Below are 27,670 nucleotides of genomic sequence, written 5' to 3' on the forward strand. Positions count from 1 at the left end.
GCGTGTGCATAACTGGACTTTTCAGGTTGGAAAACCTCCCAGGTCTCAAATGTATGATCTCATTCACCTGAGCAGGAAGTGGCTGCAGCCAGAGACTTTGACTGCACCAAACATTGTGGAACGTGTGGTTATGGATCGTTTCCTGAGAGCTCTTCCTACTGCCATCCAAAAATGGGTAAGCCATGGAGACCCAGAAAATGCAGATAAACTTGTGGATCTGGTTGAGAGATACTTGGCTACAGAGAACCTGACCACCTCTTCTAGGGACTCACGGACTTTCCCCCCTAAGACCAGATCATCCCCAGTGACGGGTAAGATGACTCCAAGGGGTGAGGGTGGAGAGAGTGAGAGGGTGGGAGTTCTACCTAAGGTCTGGCGGGAGCAGCCCAGGAAGCCCATGCTGCAAGAGGCAGCGAAAAATATTATTTGCTACCGCTGCCGGCAAGAGGGACATATTGCAGCCAATTGCCCAGTTGTGGATGAGCCTATGCAATGTGACTTTATAAGGGAGAGACGTCAGTCGCTGTTTGCGACAGTTGCATGCACTGCCATTCGGGGACCTGAGAGACATTTATGTAAAATGTGTATTAATGGTAGGCATGTTGATGTGTTGCTAGATTCAGGTAGCCTGGTAACATTGATAAAAGCTGAATTAGTTACTACAGAGGTCTCTGGGAAGAACAGAGTGGCTGTTATTTGTGTGGTGTGGTGTGGTGAAAATAGATGGCGAGTTAGTGAACCCAGATAAGACTTGCACTTACCCGTACTTCACTGTGGAAAGGGACCTGCTGTATCGAGTGGCTCAAAGGGCAGAAGAAACCATTGAGCAACTTGTGGTGCCCAAACCTTACAGGAAGTTGGTGTTAGAATTGGCCCATGGGCACATTCTGGGAGGTCATCTGGGGACCGAAAAAACCAGAGAGAGGGTACTGCAGAGATTCTATTGGCCTGGGGTCATGAAGGAAACAGAAAATTATTGTTCCTCCTGCCCTGTGTGTCAGAAGTCGGCACCTATGCCACATTTCCGTAACCCGCTGGTACCTCTTCCTATCATTGAGGTCCCCTTTGAAAGGATCGCAATGGATTTGGTAGGTCCGATAATGAAGTCCGCTAGGGGGCATCAGTACATTTTGGTTATATTGGACTATGCCACCCGTTATCCGGAAGCAATTCCTCTTCGAAATACCTCGGCCAAAACCATAGCCAAAGAGCTATCTCTTGTTTTTAGCCGCGTGGGTATTTGTAAGGAACTGCTTACGGACCAAGGTACACCCTTTATGTCCCGGGTTATGAAAGAATTATGCAAGTTGTACAAAGTGAAGCAATTGCGTACATCTGTGTATCACCCCCAAACAGATGGGTTGGTTGAAAGATTCAACAAAACCCTAAAACAAATGTTAAAGAAGGTGGTGGATAGAGATGGAAAGAATTGGGATTGTCTAATACCCTATCTGATGTTTGCCATTAGGGAGGTACCCCAATCCTCTACGGGTTTCTCACCCTTCGAGTTGCTCTATGGGAGACACCCAAGAGGGCTGCTGGATATCGCCAAGGAAACTTGGGAAAATGAGAGTTCTCCTCACAGGAGTGTGATTGAGCATGTTGCCCTGATGCAAGATAGAATTGCACAGGTAATGCCAATTGTAAAGGAACATTTAACCCAAGCGCAGTTAGCACAGCAGAGAGTGTACAACCGTGGGGCCAAGACACGTACTTTTTCCCCGGGGGATAGGGTCTTGGTGCTAGTCCCTACGGTTGAAAGCAAATTTCTGGCCAAATGGCAAGGTCCATATGAAATAATTGAAAAAATTAGTGAGGTGAACTACAGGGTTAGACAGCCAGGAAGGCGAAAGCCGGAGCAGATCTATCACGTCAATCTGCTGAAAGCCTGGAGGGATAGGGAATCCCTAGTCGCAGAGACTTTGTCACAAGTACAGCCTGATTGCTTAGTTCCTGAGGTTGGAATAGCAGACACCTTATCGAAAGCCCAACAACAGGAGGTTAAAGAGTTTGTACTTCGTAACAAAGAGATTTTCTCTGAGCTTCCGGGACAAACATCTGGCGTAGAGCATGACATTATCACCCCGCCAGGAGAAAGGGTAAAACTAAAACCTTATAGAATACCAGAGGCCCGATGGGAGGCAATACGTGGGGAGGTTCAAAGGATGTTGGATTTGGGTGTGATAGAGGAGTCCCAGAGTGACTGGTCCAGTCCTATCGTACTAGTGCCCAAACCTGATGGGAGCTGGCGGTTTTGTAATAATTTTCGACAATTAAATAAAGTTACAAAATTTGACACCTACCCCATGCCGCGTATAGATGAGTTGATTGACCGGCTGGAAACAGCCCGATATATGACAACTCTTGATCTCACCAAAGGGTATTGGCAAATTCCCCTGGCCGAGTCGGCCAAGGAGAAAACTGCGTTTGTAACCCCAGATGGGGCATTCCAATATAAGAGAATGCCGTTTGGGTTACAGAATGCACCGGCAACATTCCAGCGGAAAATGGATAAGATTCTGAGGCCCCATCAGAAATATGCTGCAGCTTACCTGGATGATGTGATTATCCATAGCACAGACTGGGTCTCACATTTGCCAAAAGTACAAGCAGTCCTAGACTCTATCCGGGAAGCTGGGTTTACGGCCAATCCAAAGAAGTGTACCATTTGACAGGAGGAGGCCAAATATCTTGGGTACACTATTGGGAGGGGGGTGATAAAACCCCAAGTCAATAAAGTCGAGGCCATACAGAGTTGGCCACGTCCCAACAGCAAGAAACAGGTACGAGCCTTTCTGGGAATCGCTGGCTATTATCGACGATTCATTCCCCATTTTGCTTCTCAGGCTGTGCCCCTCACCAACCTGACAAAAGGGAAAGAGTCGGTTATGGTTAAATGGTCCCCAGAGGCTGAGGAAGCATTTCAGTCCTTAAAAACAGCCTTATGTAGCCAGCCAGTGTTGTACTCACCAGACTTCTCTAAGGACTTTGTTGTACAAACTGATGCATCAGACGTTGGGTTAGGAGCAGTGTTATCCCAGGTCTGGAACGGGGAAGAGCACCCAGTCATTTACCTCAGCAGGAAGTTAAAGTCCCATGAGGTAAATTACTCCACGATTGAGAAGGAATGTTTAGCAGTGAAGTGGGCTCTAGATTCCCTTCGGTACTATCTGCTAGGTAGGCACTTTGACCTGGTGACTGATCACGCTCCTTTAAAGTGGATGGCTCAGAACAAGGAGACCAATAGAAGGGTAAATAGGTGGTTCCTGGCCCTACAGGAATTTAACTTTACAGTTAAGCATCGCCCTGGTGTTAAAATGGGGAATGTGGATGCTTTGTCTCGGATACATGCGTGTCTGACTGCTGGTGTTACAACCCCAAGGTTGAAACAAGAGGGGGGGGTATGTGGCAGCAGGCAGGTAAAGTCACCTGGTTGTATCCAGGATGGTAAATATGTGTGTCCTAGATTCAGGCTTTATGCAGACTTTTACAATTAGAGGGGAAGAGTTAATGAGCCCAGCTGAAGTAAGTGCGCTCATTAAGACCTCTACAAAAAACCCCAGCATGCTTAGGGAGATGCTCCATCCTGGAACCAGTTTTTGTGTTGTATAGACTGGGGAGTGTGACACCTGTTCTTTGCGGTGAGTTAACGCCTGTGTGGCAAATCTCTACAACAGGGACAGGGACTGGGGCAGCACAAGGCTGCTCTCAGTTGTTAGACAGGGAGTCTACGTGTGTAGTTAGAGGTCAAGCTGACCAGGATTTATTTTCTTGTTTTATTTTGTTTGGCTGTTATATGTATCACTGCATGTAGCCTAAATAAACCGGATCTTTTGTTTTTTGAACCTACACCGCTGTCTGCTGTGCCTGACTTTGTGTTGTGAACCCATCCAGGGGGTCACACACACCCGCTGCCGAGCTAACCCCTCACAATTCTCATTGGTCTTATATGTTTGATCATATAAGAATAACAGTAGGACCTATTTATTTTTTCCTGTCTCTTTGAAAACATCTTTAAAGTTTAATAAAAATATATTTTTGGGGCGTGGCCTGACCTTGGCTGAAGATGGCAGCTTAGCTCTATCGCTCCCGCCGACGAGGGAAGAAAGAACCCACAAACCTCTTCCCGCAACTCGTCCACTTCCAGATCGAGATCACCGAGAGACGAAGCGAGCAGGATATCACAGAATATCCCGGAGATGTTCCGCACGCAGCACGGCAATATGGCGGCTTCACAAGGTCAGAGAGCCAGCTCTGTCCCAGACCCTTCTCCACAACGCCCGCCATCTGATGGCATAACACTCACTCCTCATCTGCCACCTAGCATCCACGATCTCCGTTCTGTAGCTGCGGACATAAAGGAAACTCTCACAGTAGCCTTAACAACAGCCATTTCAGACCTACGGATAGATCTACAAGCAATGGCGGGAAGGGTTCAGGACGTAGAGAAAACTACTGCTACTCACTCGGCCATTATACGAAAATCCTGTCAGATAATTGACACCCATACGCTACAACTGCGGGATCTAAACCGTCATCTGGAAGACCTCGACAACAGGGGGAGAAGGCACAACCTTCGCCTCCGAGATCTTCCAGAATCCATAGAGGCGGATCAACTCACCACAGAAGTAGCAGGCTTATTTAACACCATCTTGGAACAACCACCAGAATCCCCTATCGGGATGGAGCGAATTCATCGAGCCCTGCGTCCCAGACACAGAGACTCTGATCCACCCCGTGATGTGATCTGTTGCCTGATCGACTACAGGCAGAAGGAAGACATCCTCCGCAGGGCTAGATCGTCTACTAACCCAGTGACTTACAAAGGTACAGAGATTAATATCTTCCAAGATCTTTCGACCATTACTCTCCAACGGAGGAGGAAGCTCCGCCCCATCTTGGAAGTCTTGCGAGCGAAGGGGATTCCGTACCATTGGAAGTTCCCCTTCGCTCTATCAGCCACAGCGGGAGGAAGATCAGCTATTCTACAGGTGCCAGAGGATATAAGATTCTTCTGCGAAACGCTTGACATCCCCCTCACTGAAGCGCCAGACTGGTACGCGGAATTCCGTCCGCCTACATCCAAAGTCTTCTACGCTCCTACCGAACCGATGGATTTCCAGGAACAGCGCTCCAGAAGGCGGCGCTCACCGTCGGATCCTAGGAACGCCACCATGAGAAACGACACGACTCAAGGAGAGAGCCCATCGAAAGCTCCGCATTCACGAAGAGCCCGAAGAGACCGCTGATTTGGATTCGCTCTACTTTTTCCCCCTTGTTGTTCTGGATCATCCTAGTTCCTGTTCCTCACCACAACTCTACCCCATTGAAGGTACCCCTGATTGTTATCCGTCAGGAGGGTATACACTGCCACACAGACCAGGACTTGCAAACATGGTTTATTTTTGAAGCATTTGATCCCCAATGACTTCTGCTGTTTTCTCTCTCCATAAACTGGCCAGCGTAACTAGAGCGAGATACCCCGCGACCGGATTGCCCCCCCCCTTTTTTTTCCTCCTATATATTTTTTTTTTTGTTTGTTTGTTTACGCTTTTATCTTGCTCTTTCTCATACTCAGGTACACCGTGAGTTTATGTAAGATGGACTTATGCAAACTATTTTTTCAGGACGTAGCGGAGAACGGGAGGTAATAGCTGTATTCCAACCATCCCAAACTATTTAGTATTGATAGAACATATTCTGTTGACTATCAGCTGCCTTTATCACTCCATCCTTTACCACTGATATTTACTCCTTCACCTTTATCATCCCCTATTCCTCCCGTCTCCTAAACGTCTCACAAATTTTTGTAGTTATGCATATTACATAGATTACTCATCCTAGAAGGCCAGTTCTCCTATATTTAATGACAATTTGTAACCAGAATACGATTAGCCCCTACCTCATAGAACTCTTGGACATAATGATCCATGTGAGCAGTGTATACTCTCCCTCAAAGTACCTACTCGGATGACCTCCGATGTTAGTAGTTTTCTATAGCTAGCGGCACGATACACGTGTGGCAGATAACTAGTAGCCAACTAAGTTCTAAAAGCCCTAGACTTGTTATACTGTTATATTGGTTTCTGTTATGGTTTTAGAATACATGTTATGATTTAGTTCACTGGTAAAAATTACATGCGGTCAAAGCCCGTCTCCTTTCCTGTACCTACCAATTCTTGCCATCCATGGCTATCTATTATATGGTGTAAATCAAGTATGTAAGCTAAAATAACGTTTCGGACGCCTCATCTCTAAGTTGTTTTGCTTGCTTTATTGATTTTTTCCATGTAACGACGTCAGTTGCAAAATCTCTTTCACTCTCTACAATACGTCACACTCCCATGGGGCCCTTTCTTGATAACTGATAAGCCTCACATCAACTGTCCAGAGCGATAACAATCGATCTTCCCTCGATCGGCGGGTAGAACCGTGATCACTACCACCCCCTCTCCAGCCGACTCGAGCTAGTTCCCCACACACAGTGGATAACATCAACACAAACAACAACACAACGTTATAACTAAGCTCCACTGCTTTATCCGGATACTAGTGATCTAAACCATTTATCACTGGTAGTTAGGATTAGCAAGCCGGTTCTTGCTTTTCTCCGGAATTTGGATTTGTGTATGATAATTACACAATATACTGATTTGGTTGCCCATACAACCACTTCCTTTTCACCTAGCTCAGTAAACCTCTGGGTTTAAGAGACAGATTCTATACGGTCAGTTCTGATCGTATCCCATACCCATATCTAAGCTGAGACCTCCAGTTGCAGTTCTTTCATCCCAAGCCGAAAGTTTATATCTACATAAAGATCATAACAATCCAACAAGTTCATGATGCCACGAACACACAAGACCCAAACACAAGACTTACTTAAAATTATTTCCCTGAATACTCATGGGTTGAATATACCTGAAAAAAGGTCCCAATTGCTCTTCTCCCTTCAACAGAGTAAGGCCAAAATAGTATTCTTACAAGAAACCCACTTCAAGTCCAACTCCACCCCAAAAATAACAAATCGCAATTTTCCCACTGCAATACACGCCACTAACCCGACCAACAAATCAAAAGGGGTCTCTATCCTGTTTGCAAAACATTGCTCCTTTCACATTGAGGATACCCTCCGCGATCCAGATGCGCGTTTCCTTTTTACCAAAGGTACGCTATTGGGCAAACGCATTACACTTGCCAACATATATGCCCCCAACACAGGTCAAGCATCATTCTTCGCCTCGACCTTGAATAAGCTCGCAGATTTTCAGGAGGGAGTCCTCATTGTGGGAGGAGATTTTAATGTCCCACTTAACCCGATTCAGGACTCCTCGAACAGATCCTCCTCTATTCCACACAAAACCTTGCGTAATATCAAACTACGATTACAGGAACTCAACCTACATGATTCCTGGCGGACCCTCAACCCCCGAGAATTAGACTACACGTTTTTTTCCTTCCCACCCAAAAGACACTCCAGAATAGACTATCTATTCCTGTCACAGAGAGATCTTCCCTGTCTTGTTGAGGCTACCATTGACCCTAAATTCATTTCTGATCATCACCCAATATCTATGACTCTGAAATTTACCGATAATCCACCTAGAACTCCGATTTGGCGACTAGACCCTTCTCTTCTTACTGACCCCACCATCGCTGCTAAAACGAAAGAACGATTAGCGACTTATTTTGAGGAAAATGCTTCTCCTGATATCTCACCTATGATGTTATGGGAGGCACATAAATGCGCTATACGAGGGGATTTAATAACTGCTGCTGCCAAACGGAAAAGAGATAGAAATGCCCAAATTGTGCATCTCACAAACAAGATTAGAACTCTGGAAAAAGCGCATAAATTGTCCCAGGTTGAGAACTCCATTCCCGAACTCATTAAGGCCAGACAAGATCTCTTAAGTTATATGTCTACCTGAATTAAGAGAAACTATATCCTCTCCCGTAAAACCTTCTACGAATTCAGTAATAAATCAGATAAACTTTTAGCCAGAGCACTCCGCAAACAAAGAGCTGCTACCTCTGTCCACCTGCTAAAAGACAAAACGGGGAACACGATCTCATCTAACCACCAAATTGCTGAACAATTTGTTCACTATTACAAGAACTATTACAAGAACCTTTACAACCTCCATGACGCTCACCAATTAGCCGAGAACACACAAAGGACACAACTAATTAGAGAATTTTTACATCAATACGGCCCATCCCCTATAACACCTGAAATAGCCCATCTTGAAGTTCCAATATCCACACTTGAACTCGATACAGCCCTCAAACAATTAAAACCAGGCAAAAGCCCAGGCCCTGACGGACTAACGTCTGGGTACTATAAATCTTTCATTGACATTTTGAAACCACATTTTCTAGCGGCATTTAATTCTTTTACACCGGCAAACCCTCCACTGAGAGATTTACTGACAGCGCACATCACGGTCATTCCCAAACCAAACAAGGATGAATCGCTCGTCTCTAATTATAGACCCATTTCCTTATTGAATGTAGACCTGAAAATCTATGCCAAAATCCTAGCTAACTGTCTCTTGCCTCTCTTACCGGGTCTTATCTCACTTGACCAGGTGGGTTTCGTCCCGGGGAGAGAGGCGAGAGACAACACAATTAAAGCAATTAATATACATAATTGGCTGTCCTCCTCTAAAACTCAAGGATTCCTACTCTTCTTGGATGCGGAGAAGGCATTTGACAGAGTGGCCTGGGATTATATACACGAAACTCTAAAGATTATAGGTCTACCTAACAGATTCATATCCCATATTATGGCATTATATACTTCGCCGAAAGCCCAAGTTAGGGTAAATGGCCACCTGTCGGAATGCCTTCTCCGTATCCAACGGGACTCGTCAGGGTTGCCCACTCTCCCCCATTCTATTTGTTCTCACGTTGGAGCCCCTACTCAACCGCATTACGGCAAATAATGATATAAGAGGAGTGTCGATAGCGAATACGGTTCAAAAGATAGCAGCTTTTGCGGACGACATCCTCTTATTCCTTACAGAACCACACACTACCTTACCCAACCTCCTCAAAGATCTAGACACATTTAAATACATCTCTAACCTACAAATCAATTTTAATAAATCCGAAGCTCTTAATGTCTCCCTCAGTAAAAAAGCAGTAGAACATTGCCAAAGAAATTTCCCCTTTAAATGGAGCAACTCAACAATTACGTACTTAGGCATAAAGCTACCCTCCAACATAAAAGATCTATATTCATGCAACCACCTTCCTCTACTCCAGAACATACAAAATGATCTTAAAAACTGGTCCACGGGGATTTTCTTGTGGTTTGGCAGAGCTTCGATTGTCAAAATGAATATCTTGCCCAGACTTCTTTACTTGCTACAAACGATTCCCATAAAGCTTCCAGTGGCCTTTTTTAATTCCTATAAATCTATCTGCACACACTTCTTATGGAACGGAAAAAGACCTAGACTGAGCCACGATAGACTAACTATACCTAAAGCGAAGGGTGGAATTGGCCTCCCAGATATTAGGAAATATTATTGGGCTTGCCACCTGTCCAGAATTGTAGATTGGAAAATACACGCATCTACGAAAGCATGGGTACATCTGGAAAACACACTTTCACTAATTCCTACGAGACATTTACCCTGGTTAGACCAGAAACATATCCCCATGATCTGTAAACAACACCCGTTAGTAGCGCCTACCTTACAAGTGTTTAGATCAGTGTGCCAAACACAACAAGTCTCCTCTCACCGCAGCCCACTGACACCCATCAGACATAACCCAGACTTCCCAACTGCCAATCCAATGCATTTCTTAAATCCATATGGCCTCACCCAGAGGTACTCACCCGACATTTTTTTGCCAATGGAAATCTTTTAACGCTTTCAAGCGTGCCAAGTAGTGACCCCAGACGGTCTATCCCACAATGGGTGTACTTCCAAATTAGACACTTCTTAACATTTCATCAGCAATAGCAAGACTTTTCTAGAACACTCACCCCTTTTGAATCTCTCTGTGACACGATGGAACCACAAAGACACCTCATATCCAAAATATACACCATCTTCTTCTCGGAATGTAAACCCAAATCTACTAAATCCTTTTGCAGCTGGGAATCAGATCTGGCCTTACCTTTGACGGACAATGAGTGGGAAACCATATTCTCCCATATACACAAGGGGTCTATCAACGTGTCAGTACAAGAAAATGGTTTCAAACTTGCCACAAAATGGTATAAAACCCCATCTCAGTTACACAAATTTCTCCCTCACATACCCTCTACATGCTGGAGATGTTCTCAGGAAGAGGAAACTCTCCTTCACATTTGGTGGTCCTGTCCCCGTATCCAACCATTCTGGACGGAGTTCCACCGCCTCACATGCAAAATTACCACCCTTCCCATTGAATTTTCCCCAGCACAACTACTTCTCCATCATACCTCGATTCCAAGAACAACGTATCAAAGATCCCTAGCCCAACATCTCGTTAATGCAGCGAAAATGTGCATCCCGGTCCTTTGGAAATCCAGTGTCCCCCCCTCCATTACAGACTGGTTCCAACGTATCTCCAAGGTGGCTGAGATGGAAGAACTTATACACCAAACAAAAGATTCTCCACTCAGCTACTGGAAAGTCTGGGCTTGTTGGCTTCACTTCCGAAACTCATCGGAATATGCAACGTTACTTTCCTAAATCTTAGCATTCACATCTCACCTTCACCGCTTCCTGGCTGCATGTAATTAGCGCTTACAAATCTGCTAAGTGTTATAGCAACCTCTGTCCCTTCCTTGGAAGAATCCACAAGAATGTGAAAGTCTAAACTCTTCAGTACTTTGTTGACCTACTATTTTTTCTATTGTGTTTACATGTCTTTTTGATCATTCAGATCTTTAAAACTTAGTCAAGTTATTTACGAGTATGGTATTGTCATAGGGGATTATATCCCTACTAGATTCATCGTGATTGAACTACTTATTTTGTATCTGATGTACTCTACTCCTGTTAACCGCTTTGTAGATTCCTCTTAATATTTTCAATAAACTTTTGGAAAGAAAAATATATTTTTTAAAAATTAAACAATGGCGGCACTAAACATCTCAAAATTCACTCTAACCACTTCAGCCCGGAAGAATTTACCCCCTTCCTGACCCGGCAATTTGCGATACGACACTGCATTGCTTTAACTGGCAATTACATGGTCACGTGACGCTGTACCTAAACAAAATTGATGTCTTTTTTTCCCACAAATAGAGCCTTCTTTTGGTGCTATTTGATCATCTCTGCAGTTTTTATTTTTTGCGCTATAAACAAAAAAAGACAGACTATTTAAAAATATATATATATTTTTTATTTTTTGCTATAATAAATAATTACCCAAAAAATAGAAAAAAAAACAAATTTCTTCCTCAGTTTAGGCTGATATGTATTCTTCTACATATTTTTGGTAAAAAAAAAAATCACAATAAGCATATATTGATTGGTTTGAGCAAAAGTTATAGCGTCTACAAAATAGGGGATAGATTTATGGCATTTTTATTATTATTTTTTTACTAGTAATGGCAGCAATCTGCAATTTTTATTGTGACTGTGACATTGCGGTGGACTGATTGGACACTTTTCACACCATTTGGGGTCTATTGACATTTATACAGCTATCAAAGCTATAAATAGCCATTGATTACTGTATAAATGTCACTGGCGGGGAAGGGGTTAATACTAGGGGGTGATCATGGGAGTGGTCAAGGGGTTAAATGTGTGTCCTAGGGAGTGATTCTAACTGTGGGGAGATGGGACTGCCTGGGTGAGGAGACTGATTGTTGTTCCTAAGCAGTAGGAACAACAGATCACTCTCCTTACCCCTGACAGAGTGGAGATCTATTTGTTTACATTGACAGATCTCCGTTCTCACCTTCTCAGGAGCGGCCCCACGCACGGGCTCCTACGTCATGCGGCGGGCCCCATACTCCTTAAAGTGCCCACCGTACTGCTACGGTGATTTGCTCAGGAGTGCCATTCTTAAGTTGCGGTCCCTTTAAGGGGGACAACCAGAGATGCAGCTGAGAGTACTCAGGGATTGCAAGGGGAAGGATTTTAGGGTGATTCAGAAAAAGGGGAAAATTGGCTTACAGTTTTTCCAGGATTAAGTCCTGGAATGAAAACCAGAATTTGGAGGCTCAGAGAGATTTTGGGTGTGAGCCTTCAACCCTGACTATGGTCCTGAAAGGTTTGACCCACACGCAAGAAGGTGTTGAAAAGAGCAGGAAGCATTCGCACAAGAATATCTTGAAATTCTTCTTTGCTTTGTATCATCCGTACGTCAACATGTCTACTTTTTATAAGGAGAGGAGAGAGATGGGACTTTGAGTGAAGCACACAGCAGTAAATGGATTGGTCAAGTGACTAAGAAAATTGAATTTATTTATATTTCACAAATCATACATTGTTTGCAAGTATTTTGGGCAACAGGCCTCTAAAAAACAGTGTGGGGATGGCCAGGCGCTAATCGCCGGACGGCTGAGCCGTCTAGGTGACTGCTTTTCCTCCCTCCACTGTTGCATGCACCTGCGTGGCTCTGGTGACGGAACGTAAATGGTGCGTCTGCCCAGGCATCTCCCGTTGTAGGTCAACACATTCCACCTTTCTCTTTCACTAGTATGATCACACTTACGTGGATCGACTACGGTCCTTTTCAGTCGACATAGGTACACAACATGTTTTCTTTTCTTTTTTCATTTTAATTGCTCCCTTTTTTTTTTTTTTTTGCACCATCCATCCATCACTACTGCAACACTTGTTTACATTTCATATTTTTATACTTTATTTCACTTAGGTCCCCTTTGGGGTTTCTTTCAATCATTAAGTTTACATCACACCCATTGCACTCACCGACTCTGGAGGTGTTCTTGGCGGTTGCGACCATCCATGCAGGCTACTGTGCTACCTGGGGGCTTCACATTGCGGTCTTTTTTTGGCGATCCTCGATGCCACCCAGATGGTGTGCGGATGCAAATGTAAGTTGGATGCACAGCTTTTTTTTTTTTTTTTTTTCCATATGGGCCAACACCCATTTTTAGCTCTTTTTTTCATTATTTCTCCTTTCATTATTTTTTGCTATTTTTCTTTTTTAGATCTATTCCATGGTACCTGCTCCTGATGAGCAGCTATAGTGCCGTGAAACACGTAGAGCCTTGAATTATTGCCTTCTTTTTATTGCAATCATGGAATATCAAGTTTTTATATAATCTGAATTTTTGGTTAATTTACTTACTAGCTAAGGTCTTAAAACTACTCAATACATGTTTATTTATTTATTGAACTGTGATTTATACTGTACGAGGCATGTTGCCCCAAGTATTTTTTAGAGGCCTGTTGCCCAAAATACTTGCAAACATTGTATGATTTGTGAAATATAAATAAATTAAATTTTCTTAGTCACTTGACCAATCCATTTACTGCTGTGTGCTTCACTCAAAGTCCCATCTCTCTCCTCTCCTTATAAACTACTGACAGGGATGGAGGCTGGCGTCCCTTTGATGCTGGCCTCATTTAAAGTCCCAAAATGCACTTTTCCTATATTGATATTTGAATCAGGGATGGAAGCACACAGCAGTAGTCCATTATTGTAGTACCTGTGACTATACATATTATTGTCTTTAAATAATGACCTAATAATACCTACTGTCTAGTTTATTTTATTAGATTTTTGAAATGGATAAAGCTTTTTTCTTTTCTTTTTTTTATCTTTTTTCAGTGTTTTTCTCATTTTTATTTTTAAAGAAAAAACTCGTTATTTTTATATTTTTTATTTTGTCAATTGGTTTATTGTCATTGTGCCCTGCTTTCATGGCTTTGGTGCGCCTCTGGTTGGATGTCTGGTCCCACCGATCGGTCCGTTTGTGTTCACCCCCACTGGCTGTGGTTTGACTGTGGGTCTCCTCCCCCATCCTGCCCCCTTTTGACGTAGGAGGGGTGGGGAGATGGTCCCTGCTCGCCGGAGCCTCGTTATAAGGGTCGGATGGATGGCGTCCTCGTGGTGCCGCATTGCCGACCGAATTTGATCTCTAGGCGTGCACAGTGTGGGGATGGCCAGGCGCTAATCGCCGGACGGCTGAGCCGTCTAGGTGACTGCTTTTCCTCCCTCCACTGTTGCATGCACCTGTGTGGCTCTGGTGATGGGACGTAGATGGTGCGTCTGCCCAGGCATCTCCCATTGTAGGTCCACACATTCCACCTTTCTCTTTCACTAGTATGATCACACTTACGTGGATCGACTACGGTCCTTTTCAGTCGACATAGGTACACAACATGTTTTCTTTTCTTTTTTCATTTTAATTGCTCCCTTTTATTTATTTATTTATTTTATTTTTTTGCACCATCCATCCATCACTACTGCAACACTTGTTTACATTTCATATTTTTATACTTTATTTCACTTAGGTCCCCTTTGGGGTTTCTTTCAATCATTAAGTTTACATCACACCCATTGCACTCACCCACTCTGGAGGTGTTCTTGGCGGTTGCGACCATCCATGCAGGCTACTGTGCTACCTGGGGGCTTCACATTGCGGTCTTTTTTTGGCGATCCTCGATGCCACCCAGATGGTGTGCGGATGCAAATGTAAGTTGGATGCACAGCTTTTTTTTTTTCCATATGGGCCAACACCCATTTTTAGATCTTTTTTTCATTATTTCTCCTTTCATTATTTTTTGCTATTTTTCTTTTTTAGATCTATTCCATGGTACCTGCTCCTGATGAGCAGCTATAGTGCCGTGAAACGCGTAGAGCCTTGAATTATTGCCTTCTTTTTATTGCAATCATGGAATATCAAGTTTTTATGTAATCTGAATTTTTGGTTCATTTACTTACTAGCTAAGGTCTTAAAACTACTCAATACATGTTTATTTATTTATTGAACTGTGATTTATACTGTACGAGGCATGTTGCCCCAAGTATTTTTTAGAGGCCAGTTGCCCAAAATACTTGCAAACAATGTATGATTTGTGAAATATAAATAAATTAAATTTTCTTAGTCACTTGACCAATCCATTTACTGCTGTGTGCTTCACTCAAAGTCCCATCTCTCTCCTCTCCTTATAAACTACTGACAGGGATGGAGGCTGGCATCCCTTTGATGCTGGCCTCATTTAAAGTCCCAAAATGCACTTTTCCTATATTGATGTCTACTTTTTATTTGTGGTATCACATAATTTGTCTTATATTCTGTACATGTAATTTATTTTAACATAAAACAAAAACTTTTGAACGAGAAAAGATCAAGCAGTCAATAGATGTCCATGAGGTGTGGTTTGAAACAGGACACACTTGTGAGAGAAAGCTGTGTGCTCTCTGTAACCCAGACACTGTTGATCTGTGGGGGCATTTTCTTTGGGGAGCTACTTTATGCTGCCTGTTTTGAAGGGATAAAAACTATTTGCCTTTATCACATGGGTGAGAGCCCAGAACATTTTTGTCTTTTCAGAGCTGTAACCGCTTTGCTCCGAATAACTTTGTTTTTGTCAACATAGTTTGAATTTTATTTTCTGAAACAGAAATGATCTGGATTAAATGTATTTCATTGTATAGATTTTAGTTCAGACAATAAAATAAAAAGTAGGAACAGATATGTTTTCCCATAGTTTTTTTTTTTTTTGCATTTGTTGTAAATATTGTGTGACATTAAAATTGAACTACAATTATTTTAGGGCGTCTGCTTTCAGAAAATATATAATGTTTGGGGATTTTGTGTAATCTTCAGCCCTAAATAGATTTTTAACCACTTCAATACCAGGCACTTTCACCCTTCCTGCCTAGGACAATTTTCAGTTTTCAGTGCTGTCGCATTTAGAATGACAATTGTGCAGTCATGCAACACTGTACCCAAACTGAATTGTTATCATTTTCTTCCCACAAATAGAGGTTTCGTTTATTCATATTTGATCAGCACTGGGGTTTTTATTTTTTTCTAAACAAACTAAAAAAGACCAACATTTTTGAAAAGGCGACGCTGATGGGCACTGGCAGGCGGGAAATAATGGCCACTGACAGGCGGCACTGATGGCATTTACTGCCATTGACAGGTGCCACTGATGGACACTGATTGGCACTGTGATGGGCACTAATTGGCACTGTGGTGGACACTGATGGGCACTGACTGGCAGCTGATGGGCATGGATTTGCAGCTGTTGTGAGTACCTCTCATGGGGGCTGCGCTGATAATCAATGCGCTGATGTCGGCTCTCCCTGTCAGCACAAATTGAGGAAAGACATTTACTGGCACTTCCTGGTTCACGCTGTGATCAGCTGTGATTGGTCACAGCTGATCACACGGTAAGGAGATCTGTCATAGGCTCCTTACCACAATCACAGATGCAGTGTGTCAGACTGACACACAGCACCAACGATCGCCGCACTCCTTGCTCTCGTGGGCGTGCCGGCTTGTTATCCTGCTGGATGTGTATGATGCCCAGTCAGGATAACAGAACCACTGCCCAGTCCTCATTCTGCTTTAGGCTGGGCAGGAAGTGGTTAAACATGTGTGCAAAAAATGCAAATACACCTCTGGCAGCGAAAAGGTTAAAGTGATACTAGAATCTTTTTTGTTTTTGTTTAAAAATAGAAAGGGGGAAGGCGGGGAGTGAGGGAGAGAAAAAGGGAAAGGAGAGGAAGAGGGGAGAGAAAAAGGTTGGGGATAGAAAAGGAGGGGTGGGTGGGTAAAGTGTACAGAAAGCTAACTCACCAATTATGGCCCCCCAGGGCTCAGGCTAGTCTACCCAAGGCTCAGGCAATGGCAGCAACCAGCCAGGAAGTAGAACTACGTGGTCTGTATCGGGTCCCCTGTCTGCATGCCAACAAAACATTTTTAAAGGGCACAGCAGCACTAGCAATGCATGTCATGGTTTGGAGTGTGGGCAGACACAGGTGAGATGATGGGAGACGGAGCAAATACAGCCTCCATCCTCTTTCAGGGGTGAATAGTGCCTGGAGACTTCTGGGAACTGTCACAGATACAGTACATTGCACTGACAGCTGCAAGAACAGATAGCCACATCATTTTCACAGACCGTTTCTCTCATTCACGTACTTTTACAGACCAGAGAAATTAGGAATTTTTTGACAAACTGTCCATGAAGATGCCAAAAGTTTGCAACCCAGCAACTGTCATGTCAGAGAGAGCATTCAGTATAGTCAATTAGAACTAATAAAATAATAATAATAATTTATATATCTATCTATCTATCTATCTATCTATCTATATATATAATATATAAATAATAATATATAAAGTTCCAAAGGTTGCTGCACTTAAAAATGTGTTGCCTTATTCCATCTTTGGAAAAAGATTACAAAGCAAGTAGCGTCATTCCAGACAAAGTCATTACAATCATTTTCAGACAAAGATTACGTTTCGGGCTGATTTGTGCGTGCCCTTCCTTAGATCAGTCAGAACACGTCTGAAGGTTTTCACCACAATCATCTACTTTATATGTGTTTCACAAGCATCATCACACATCGAATCAATATCATATGGTTAATCATTCTCAGTTTCTATCGAATCAATGTTACTGAATACTAATCTTATACCATAGACCATTGATAGGCAATTAGCAGAACTCCAGCTGTTGCTAAACTACAAGCCCCATCATGCCTCTGCCTCTGGCTGTCATGCTTGTGGCTGTCAGAGTCTTGCTATGCCTCATGGGAATTGTAGTTCTGCAACAGCTGGAGGTCCGCTGATTGCATATCCCTGCCATAGACACAGAAAATAGCTAATCGCACGGCCGATAATCTCAATATCTCATTGTCATATTGCAATTCATCCTATTTTCAGATCTGAAAGACATATATATGCATAAAAAGATATATATCCTCAATAAATAGATGTAAACATCTGTTCAGTCACAACACAGAACCAATAACCTATTCAATAAACAAATAAAGATCTAGATCCACGTTTAAACTGTGTGGGGCAATTGTATTCAAAAAATTCATCCAGTGTACCTCTCTTTTTCTGAGGGTTAATTCACGACCCCCCCCCCTCTTCTGTTTCTTTCAATCCCCTCCAGGACCATATATTTCAATTGTGACACACTATGTCCAAATTCAACAAAATGTCTAGCAAGCGGTAGCTGTGTTAATTTATCCCTAATGGAATATTTATGTCTTGCGATTCTATCCTTCACTTTCTGTGTAGTTTCACCAATGTAGACTAATCCACATGGACATTTGATGGCATATACTACAAATGATGATTGACATGTATAGTGTCCCCTAATAGGAATATTGAAACATTTGTGGGGGTGTGTGAAAAATGTACCTTTAATCATAGCGTTGCATTGAATGCATGATAAAGAGGGATATGAACCAAGATTTTTTGGTCCCAAAAACGTTTTTGGTATTGTTGATGAAAATTGATCAGATCTAATTAATCAATCGCGTATTGTTCTACCCTTCCTATAAGATGACATAGGAAGACACCAGAACTCCTGAACCATAGGATAACTGGTTCTGAGTAGGTTCCAATGTTTGTTAATTATTTTAGAAATTCTGTGTGAAAAAGGATGATATTGCATAATAAAGGGAATTTGTTTGATCATTTTTTTGGGGAGTCCTAATATTATCCATACTGGACCATTCCTTTTTAACCAAGGCTTCAGGATATTTTCTATCAATCAATTTTGTCTCCATCTCATCAAGCCTTTGACTACAGCGCAGCAGATCACTAACTATCCGCTGAACCCTCATCAGCTGACTCCTTGGGATGGAGGCAAAGACATTGGGGGGATGAAAACGATTAAAATGTAATAGTTGATTACAATCAGTAGTTTTCACATAATGATCACTTGTGATTGTCATATTTTCAAGTTTTAACGTAGTATCGAGAAACGAGATTTGAGTAGTACCTATTTCAATATTAAATTTGAGACTGGGAACAAGATAGTTAATATATTTATAAAATAAGAAAAGGGTATCCATGTCACCATCCCATACAGCAAAAATATCGTCCACAAATCTATACCATCTCTGGCAATGTTTAAGGAACATATCATTAACAAATATATAAGATGTTTCTAACATATTCATAAATGAATTTGCATATGAGGGTGCGACATTAGAACCCATCGATGCACTTTTCAATTGTAAGTAATGAGCATTTTTAAAAAGGAAATAGTTCTCCTCAAGTACAATTTTGAGTAAATCCAATAGAAACTCGATATGCTGTGTTTTATATATACCGGACTGGATCAGCAGCCCCCGACAAGCCTCTATCCCAACTTCATGTGGAATTATTGTATTTAGACTAGAGATGTCCCATGATACCAGAATGGAATCGGCCAACAGTCTAATATCCTTAATTTTAGATAAGAAGTCAGAAGTGTCTTTTATATAGGATTTTGTGTTAAACATTTATCAAGATACTGTGCTAAAGGAGCTGTGAGCAATTCCATCCCAGATACAATGGGATGTCCCGGGGGATTGACAGGATCCTTATGGATCTTTGGTAAAACGTATATATCACCGGTGTAATAGGATGTTCAGAAATTAAAAAATCCACAGTTTCATTATCTATGATTTTGTTTTTTACTGCAGTGGTCAAAATATCCTTAATTCTTTATTGTACCTTTAAAACTGGGAATGTGTCTAGTTTTCTATAAGCGTTTGTGTCCCCAAGCTGTTTCATCACCTATAGCTCATATTTTGTGGTGTCCATTACTACAATAGCACCCCCCCTTGTCGGCCGGTTTGATAGTTATATCGCGCCGAGCCAACAAGGAGTTCAACGCCGTTACCTCATCTTTACTTAAATTGTTTGGTGTATGGTCTTTTTTAGTTTTATCACTCAAAAAATGTTTTATGTCATTATCCACCTTTACTAGATAATGGTAAATATTCCTTATATGTAGCTATAGGTAAACCAGAATAGTAAGCTTTAAACCTTAATTACCTATAAAACCTATAAAGGTCCTGTTTCAAAACAAAGACATTCATTTTCTCCTTGGGACAAAGGCTTAATCCCTTATTTAGTACATTCAGTTCAGTCTCAGTAAAAGTAATTGAAGAAATATTATGTACCACATAATTTTTCACCTTCTCTGATGATTTTGACGTCTGGTGGGTACACTGGCTTTACCTTTTCTTTGGTCTTCTACCTCTCCTCCTGGTCCGGATTCGGTTGTACTTGCAGGTAAAAAAGTAATGGATACGTTGGTTGATGACCCAGTGGATATGGTAGAAGAAGATGAATTAATAAACTGTTTCCGTTGTCCTTTCTTATAGGTTTTGATGCGATAATAGTTAAGATCAGTCCAATTGTAAACTCAATAATTATTATAGTCTTCACGGTCGCATTCAAGTTTTGTTCGCTTACGAAGCTGGATATTTCTGCGAAAACTCTCCAATTTATCATTATTCACTTTTTTTAAATCCAATAGTTCTTCTTGATTGGAGCATTGCTCTAGTTGTTTCTCCAACTCCAAAATCTCCTGTTGTACGGTCACCATTTCCTGTTGTAGGAACTGTACCAGGAGTGTCATAATATCAAATGAACATTTGTTCAAAATCTGTGCAAATTTGGTTTTGAAGTCCATATTTTGGGAAAACAAGGTTGGCATTTATTGGACTCCCAATCCCCTAGGTATCATCTGTATTTTATAATATTCAGCTAATGTTACCTCATGCAGTTCCATTATAATAACTCTTTGGGTAAGCTTTTCCATTTTTCTAGTCAGCTGTATTGCAGATGATTGGGTTAGAAAGTCCCTGGATCCCATTGTCTCAGTAAAAATCCTTGAAGCGTCAGCTTCTGTTAAAGAGTATGAGCCACTTGTAACCATTTCTGTGCCGAAATTTTCATCCACCCAATGTCTTTGCCTCCATCCCAAGGAGTCAGCTGATGAGGGTTCAGCAGATAGTTAGCGATGTAGTCAGAGGCTTGATGAGATGGAGACAAAACTGACTGATAGAAAATATCCTGAAGCCTTGGTTAAAAAGGAACAGTCCAGTATGGATAATATTAGGACCCCAAAAAACAAATTTCCTTTATTATGCAAAATCATCCTTTTTCACACAGAATTTCTAAAATAATTAACAAACATGGGAACTCAGAACCAGTTATCCTATGGTTCAGGAGTTCTGATGTCTTCCTATATCCTCTTATAGGAAGGGTAGAACAATACGTGATTGATTAATTATATCTGATCAATTTTCATCAACAATACCAAAAACAATGTTTTTGGGACCAAAAAATGTAGGTTCATATTTCTGTTTATCATGCATTCAATGCAACTCTATGATTAACCACTTAAGTCCTGGACCATTTGGCTGGCCAAAGACCAGACCACTTTTTGCCATTCGGCATTATGACGCTTTAACTGACAATTGCGTGGTCATGCGACGTGCCTCCCAAACAAAATTGACATCCTTTTTTTCCCACAAATAGAGCTTTCTTTTGGTGGTATTTGATCATCTCTGTGGTTTTTATTTTTTGCACTATAAACAAAAAAAGAGCGGCAATTTTGAAAAAAACACATTATTTTTAACTTTTTTATATAATAATTATCCCCCAAAAATATCTAAAAAAAAATGTTTTTCCCTCAGTTTAGGCCGATATGTATTCTTCTACATATTTTTGGTTAAAAAAAATGCAATATGCATATATTGGTTGGTTTGCGCAAAAGTTATAGCGTCTACAAAATAGGGGATAGACTTATGGCATTTTTATTAATATATTTTTTTTTTACTAGTAATGGCAGCGATCAGCGATTTTTATCATGACCGTGACATTTTGGCAGACACGTCGAACAATTTTGACACATTTTTGGGACCATTGGCATTAATACAACGATCAGTGCGATTAAAATTGCATTGATTACTGTAAAAATGTCACTGGCAGTGAAGGGGTTAACACTAGGGGGCAGGGGAGGGGTTAATATGTATCCTATTTTGTGTTCTAACTGAAGGGGGGATGGGACTGTGCAGGGAAACTAACAGATCACTGTCCATGCTCTGTATGGACAGACGATCTGTCAGTTCCCTGCTCAGAGAACCGGAAACTGTGTGTTTACACACACAGCTGCTGATTCTCCGTGTGCCCTGAGCGATCGCGGGAGCCCGGTGGCGATGGAGACCGCCGGGCACTCACATCGGCTCGGGGAGCGAGTGGGGGCACGTGCTCCCTAGTAGCCATTTATGTTACCGACATAACATAAAGGCGATTCGTGCAGCCGAGCCATGCTGCTGCAGTACAAACTGTGGTATATGCTATCAAATGTCCATGTGTATTAGTCTACATTGGTGAAACTACACAGAAAGTGAAGGATAGAATCGCAAGACATAAATATTCCATTAGGGATAAATTAACACAACTAACACTTGATAGACATATATGGTCCTGGAGGGGACTGAAAGAAACAGAAGAGGGGGGATCGTGAATTAACCCTCAGAAAAAGAGAGGTACACTGGATCAATTTTTTTTAATACAATTGCCCCACACCCACACGATTTAAACGTGGATCTAGATCTTTGTTTATTTAATAGGTTATTGGTTCTGTGTTGTGACTGAACAGATTTTTACATTTATTTATTAAGTATATATATCTTGTTATGCATATATATGTCTTTCAGATCTGAAAATAGGATGAATTGCAAGATGACAATGAGATATTGAGATTATCGGCTGTGCGATTAGCTATTTTCTGTGTCTATGGTATAAGATTAGTATTCGGTAGCATTGATTAGATAGAAACTGAGAATGATTAACCATATTGATTCCATGTGTGATGATGCTTGTGAAACACATATAAAGTAGATGATTGTGGTGAAAACCTTCAGATGTGTTCTGACTGATCTAAGGAAGGGTGCAAACAAATCAGCCCGAAATGTAATCTTTGTCTCTGAACAGATGATACACATGACACCGGGGAGGGAAAATGGCTAATTGGCCCAATTTGGACATTTTCACTTAGGGGTGTACTCACTTTTGTTGCCAGCGGTTTAAACATTAATGGCTGTGTGTTGAGTTATTTTGAGGGGACAGCAAATTGATACTGTTATACAAGCTGAACACTCACTACTTTACACTGTAGCAAAGTCTAATTTATTCAGTGCTGTCACATGAAAAGATATAATATAATATTTACAAAAATGTGAGGGGTGTAATCACTTTTGTAAGATGCTGTATTTGTTCATTGTCTTTTGCACTGGTAGTGCTAGCCAGGTGAACCAGTTTATAGTATTAGATTAACACTGATATTATTGCTAATGTTTGAACTAAACTTCCCTTTTGAAAAATAAAAATCACTTTACACTACTGTTGTGTCAGTGAGTGTTGGGTTCAGTTCTGGATGGGTCACCACTAAGGATGGATTCACATCTATGCAGTTTAAGGCTCGTTTCACATCTATGCATGTTGCTTTTGAGCATTTTTGCAGTGCTTTTTGCGGTGCTTGTCGCATTTTTTGACACACGTTTTTACTGCTATTTTGCCACGTTTTGCGTTTTTTCTTTTTTTTCTTTTTTCTTTTTTTACACTGTGGTTGCTTAGAAACCAGATATATACAGTGAAAAAAAATGAAAAAAATAAAAACGCAAAACGCAAATCACGGCAAAATCGTGGTAAAAACGCAGTAAAAACGCGGTACTTGCATTTTTGATGCAGGTCTATTGACTTCTATTGCATGCAAAATGCAAGTCCCCGACCCTTTCCAAAAACGCAGAGGCACAAAAATGCATTGATGTGAACATGTTCCATAGGAACCCATGTAAAAAAAATTCACTGCATTTCTGCAAAATGCAAAATGCATCAAAAAACATGTTAGTGTGAATCAAGCCTAAGGCTGGATTCACACCTATGCAAATCTGCAAAATGCAAAAATGAACTAAAACTGCATAGGTGCGAATCCAGCCTTATGCTCCTTTCTCAAAGGTGCTGTGCTCTGTTCAGCAGGGAATCTGTGAGCAGATCCCCTGCTGAATCAGAGCACAACGGGGTAGATGATGGTTTTGTGGCATCCTATCCAATTCAGTTTTGCATTTGCATTTTGAAAGCTCACTGTGGCGTACCTGTGTTGGATCTAAAGGCTGCCATCCATTTATATCAGGCTAGTTCTGATCTGTTACCTTTAGGTCTGAAAAAATGGAAAGGCACACAGTCTTTTTCCCCCCAAAACTAGACAGACTTAAAAGGTAGAAGGATGTAAATGAACAATCCTTTTTACTTCTGCCTGTCCATACATCTGCAGCTTCCAATCAGGTCCGCCTGAATAACTGGCAGGCGTTCCTGATCAGAAAGCCCATGTGAAAGGGCCCTTAAAATGTATGATATATAATTTTTTGAACAACAAAACCTGATGCAAATCAGCCTGCCTCACTTTAAGCAAAGTATATGCAAGAGTTTTTTTTATGTATATTTGTCAGTGTTCTGCTTCTTTGTGAACCTTGTGCTTACAATCATGGACATCGAAGACAACTGTGCAAAGGTGAAAATAAACACACAAAATTGTTCAGGGGCAGTTTTATAATTTTTCAGTGCAACTATATAGACCAACAGAGATAGGAATTTATGAATCACGCTGCAACGCATCTCATGATTTCACTGCTTCTGTTTAGCATCTCCTTGCTGTGCTATAGAATTAACACATTTCTCCCATTATAGAAGATATATTTATATCCAAAGGTAAAAGACAGTTAACTGTCATCTTGTTTAGGCTCTTCTTCGTTCTCTGTAAATAAAAGAACATGGAAAAAAATTATTTCAATACATTTCTTTAATTTGTGATTAAAATGCTATTTTTGAGAGTGTATTGTTTTTGGTCCAAACATGAAATTGTGCATATGGATATTTTGTATTTACAACTTACAACCAGCAAATGGCAAGTGCGAAGATCCCCCGCCCACTTTTACAACAGGAGATCAGAGGGGCGCAGGAGGTTCTCTTTGGTAACGTGTATTACACCCAAAATATGGGTCTAACATGTAACATGTTACTAAAGGTTAACGTATCCTTTAAGGACAGATCATGTAGTAGGAAGTTGGTCACAAAAATCAGGGAGAAGGCAGATGTAATAAATACATTTATTTTTTCAATTTACACAGACGAAAAGGACAGATAGAAAAATAGAAAAACCTAGTGAACCAATCTCCAGGATCAAATGGTTTACACCTGAGAAGTCTCAAAGAGCTTAACCAAGTTATAGTTCCTATTTTTAAGGACACCTTACTGACTGGAATGGTACCAACTAATTGGTGAAAAGCAAATGCGGAAGCAATATTGAAAAAAGGATCAAGATGTAATCAAGATGTAAACCAGGTAACTACAAACCAGCCAGCCTAACATTGAAAGTATGTAAGTTATGGGAAGAAAAGGTAAGGGCCTATATTTACGAATGTGAGAAAATGGTACCATAAGAAACAACCAGCATTGATTTATGAGGGGTTGCTCTTATCAGACTGACCTATTAAAATTTTGTGAGGAACTGAGCAGTCATTTAGAAACAGGTCAGTGGACATAGTTTATCTGAATTTTGCTAAAGCATTCAAAAAAGTTACCCAAAAATGCTTAATTTGCAAGTTAAGGTCCATCGACATTAAGGAATTTGTATATAGAAAACTGGCTACAGGAAAGCATCCAGAACATAGTAATGAATGGCTTATTTTCCAAATGGTCTAAGGTAGAAAGCAGAGTACCCAATCATTAAAGCCTAGACATGGACCAAATGTGTTTCTCAGTGTTTGCTGATGATAGCAAACTATGTAGGGCAAAACTGTCACAAAAGGATTTTAAATCTCTACAAGAAGACCAAACAGATGAGATTCAAAAATGAAAAATTTATGAATAAAGTTAGGGAGCTAAAAATATGCATGCAAGCTACTCAATAGGAGATGCTTCTCTGGGCAAATAGGGGATGGAAAAAGATCACAGACTCTGCAATAGCACACAAAGCCAGTTTACACTTAGTAAAGCAAGCAGACTATTTTAGTGCATTAAAAATTGGAAGTTTGACTAAACTGTAAATTCCTTATCTTGGAGTACAGTACAGGGCTTGTATTTATAAAACATGAGTTACATGCAGATTACCTTCAGGTGATTGGACATTGGCAAAAACAAAACAAAAAACTTGCTAGGGCCACTCCTAGTGCATACTCATATAAGCCCATCATAGGTGTGCCCAGACTATTGTATTAGGGTGTGCACCCCAAAGCTCAAACACATATGCAGTGTCAGTAGAGCAGTGGATAGTGTCATAAGGTCAGAGATTGGTGTCAGTGGGGCAGTGTCAGTAGTTTTATTGATTATTTTATTTTTTATTACTTTTTACAATTTTTTTTTTTAATATTTATTTCGTTTTTTGCAATTTTATTAGGTGCCCTGTTAGGGGACTTTGGTAAAATACCAGGAGTCTAAACGGGGAAATCTGCACACCCTATGCGCACACCAATGAAGCCCGCGCACTCCACGAGACTCCAGTTTGTAAGCAAACAATAAGGAAATGAGGAATAATGTAATCATGACAGAGGGGAGGGACCTGTGTCCTGTACAATACTCTAAGATAAGGAATCTACAGAAATTCCTTTTATCCTAATCATGCAGTACAAGACTACAGGACACAGGACTTGTATTTACAGACCTAACATGAGAAGTGAGCAACAACATAGCAAACAGAACTGTCAACAGGTGCACAAGAAAACAAGCCTTAACCACTTGCTGTTTTTTGGTAAAAAAAAAATCCCAATAAGTGTATGGTTTGTGCAAAAGTTATTGCGTCTACAAACTATGGGATATTTTTAAGGAATTTTGTATTTATTTATCTTTTTACTAGTAATGTCGGCGATCAGTGATTTTTAGTGGGACAGATACATTGCGGCAGACAAATCGGACACTAACTGACACTTTTTTGGGAACCGTGACATTATTACAGTGATCAGTGCTAAAAATATGCACTGTTACTGTACTAATGACACTGGCAGGGAAGGGTTTAACAGCAGGGGCGGTTAAGGGGGATGGACTGACTGAGACAACACAGAGATCCATGTTCCTGCTTAGCAGGAACACAAGATATCTATGTCCTCCCCTATCAGAATGGCGATCTGCCTTGTTTACATAGGCAGATCCCTGTTCTGCCTCTGCGGGGAACGATCGTGGGTGGCTGGCGGACATCTCATCCACCGGACCTGCTGATTGGCTTCCCCTCTGGCCAATTGACGCACGTGCCTCCGGTGGCCCGTGTGCACCCACACCGGATAGTACACGAAACGACATATAGGAACGTCGATTTGCACAGCCATGCCACCTTGCCGCAGTAAATCTGTAGTGGGTGTTCAGCAACGAGTTAAGGAACACTGGGGTTGATTTACTAAAAGTGGAGAGTGCAAAATATGGTGCAGCTGAGCATGGAAGCCAATCAATTTTTAACTTCAGCTTGTTCAATTAAGCTTTGACAAAACCCTGGAAGCTGATTGGTTTCTATATAGAGCTGTAACAGATTTTGCACTCTGCAGTTTTAGAGCATCTGGCGTAAAGCCGTAAAGCCGTAGCTTGGACCTCAAAAAATGCAGGGGAAGGAAATCCTCTGCAGTCTCTGCTATAAAATCAGGTTCCTCAATGCTTTCCTCCATAAGGCCTGATTCACACCTATGCATTTTTAGTGCTTTTTTCATTCGGCAGATTGCACTA

At 41.3% G+C, this 27,670-nt stretch overlaps 1 protein-coding gene across 1 annotated transcript in view; it reads right to left on the reverse strand.

Annotated features, from left to right (window-relative positions):
- Positions 1-24,496: 24,496 nt before the first annotated feature.
- NME9 (NME/NM23 family member 9) overlaps positions 24,497-27,670 on the reverse strand; it is an 82,173-nt gene continuing 78,999 nt past the window's right edge. Inside the window, exon 17 of the mRNA XM_077448453.1 lies at positions 24,497-24,719. Within this exon, the coding sequence (XP_077304579.1) occupies positions 24,685-24,719 (35 nt within the window). The 3' untranslated portion in view covers positions 24,497-24,684. The remainder of the gene's footprint in view (positions 24,720-27,670) is intronic.

This window comes from Lithobates pipiens, unplaced genomic scaffold (genome assembly GCF_037356315.1).
Source record: "Lithobates pipiens isolate NorthernLeopardFrog02 unplaced genomic scaffold, aLitPip1_a1.2 Scaffold_22, whole genome shotgun sequence".
Classification (NCBI taxonomy): domain Eukaryota; kingdom Metazoa; phylum Chordata; class Amphibia; order Anura; family Ranidae; genus Lithobates; species Lithobates pipiens.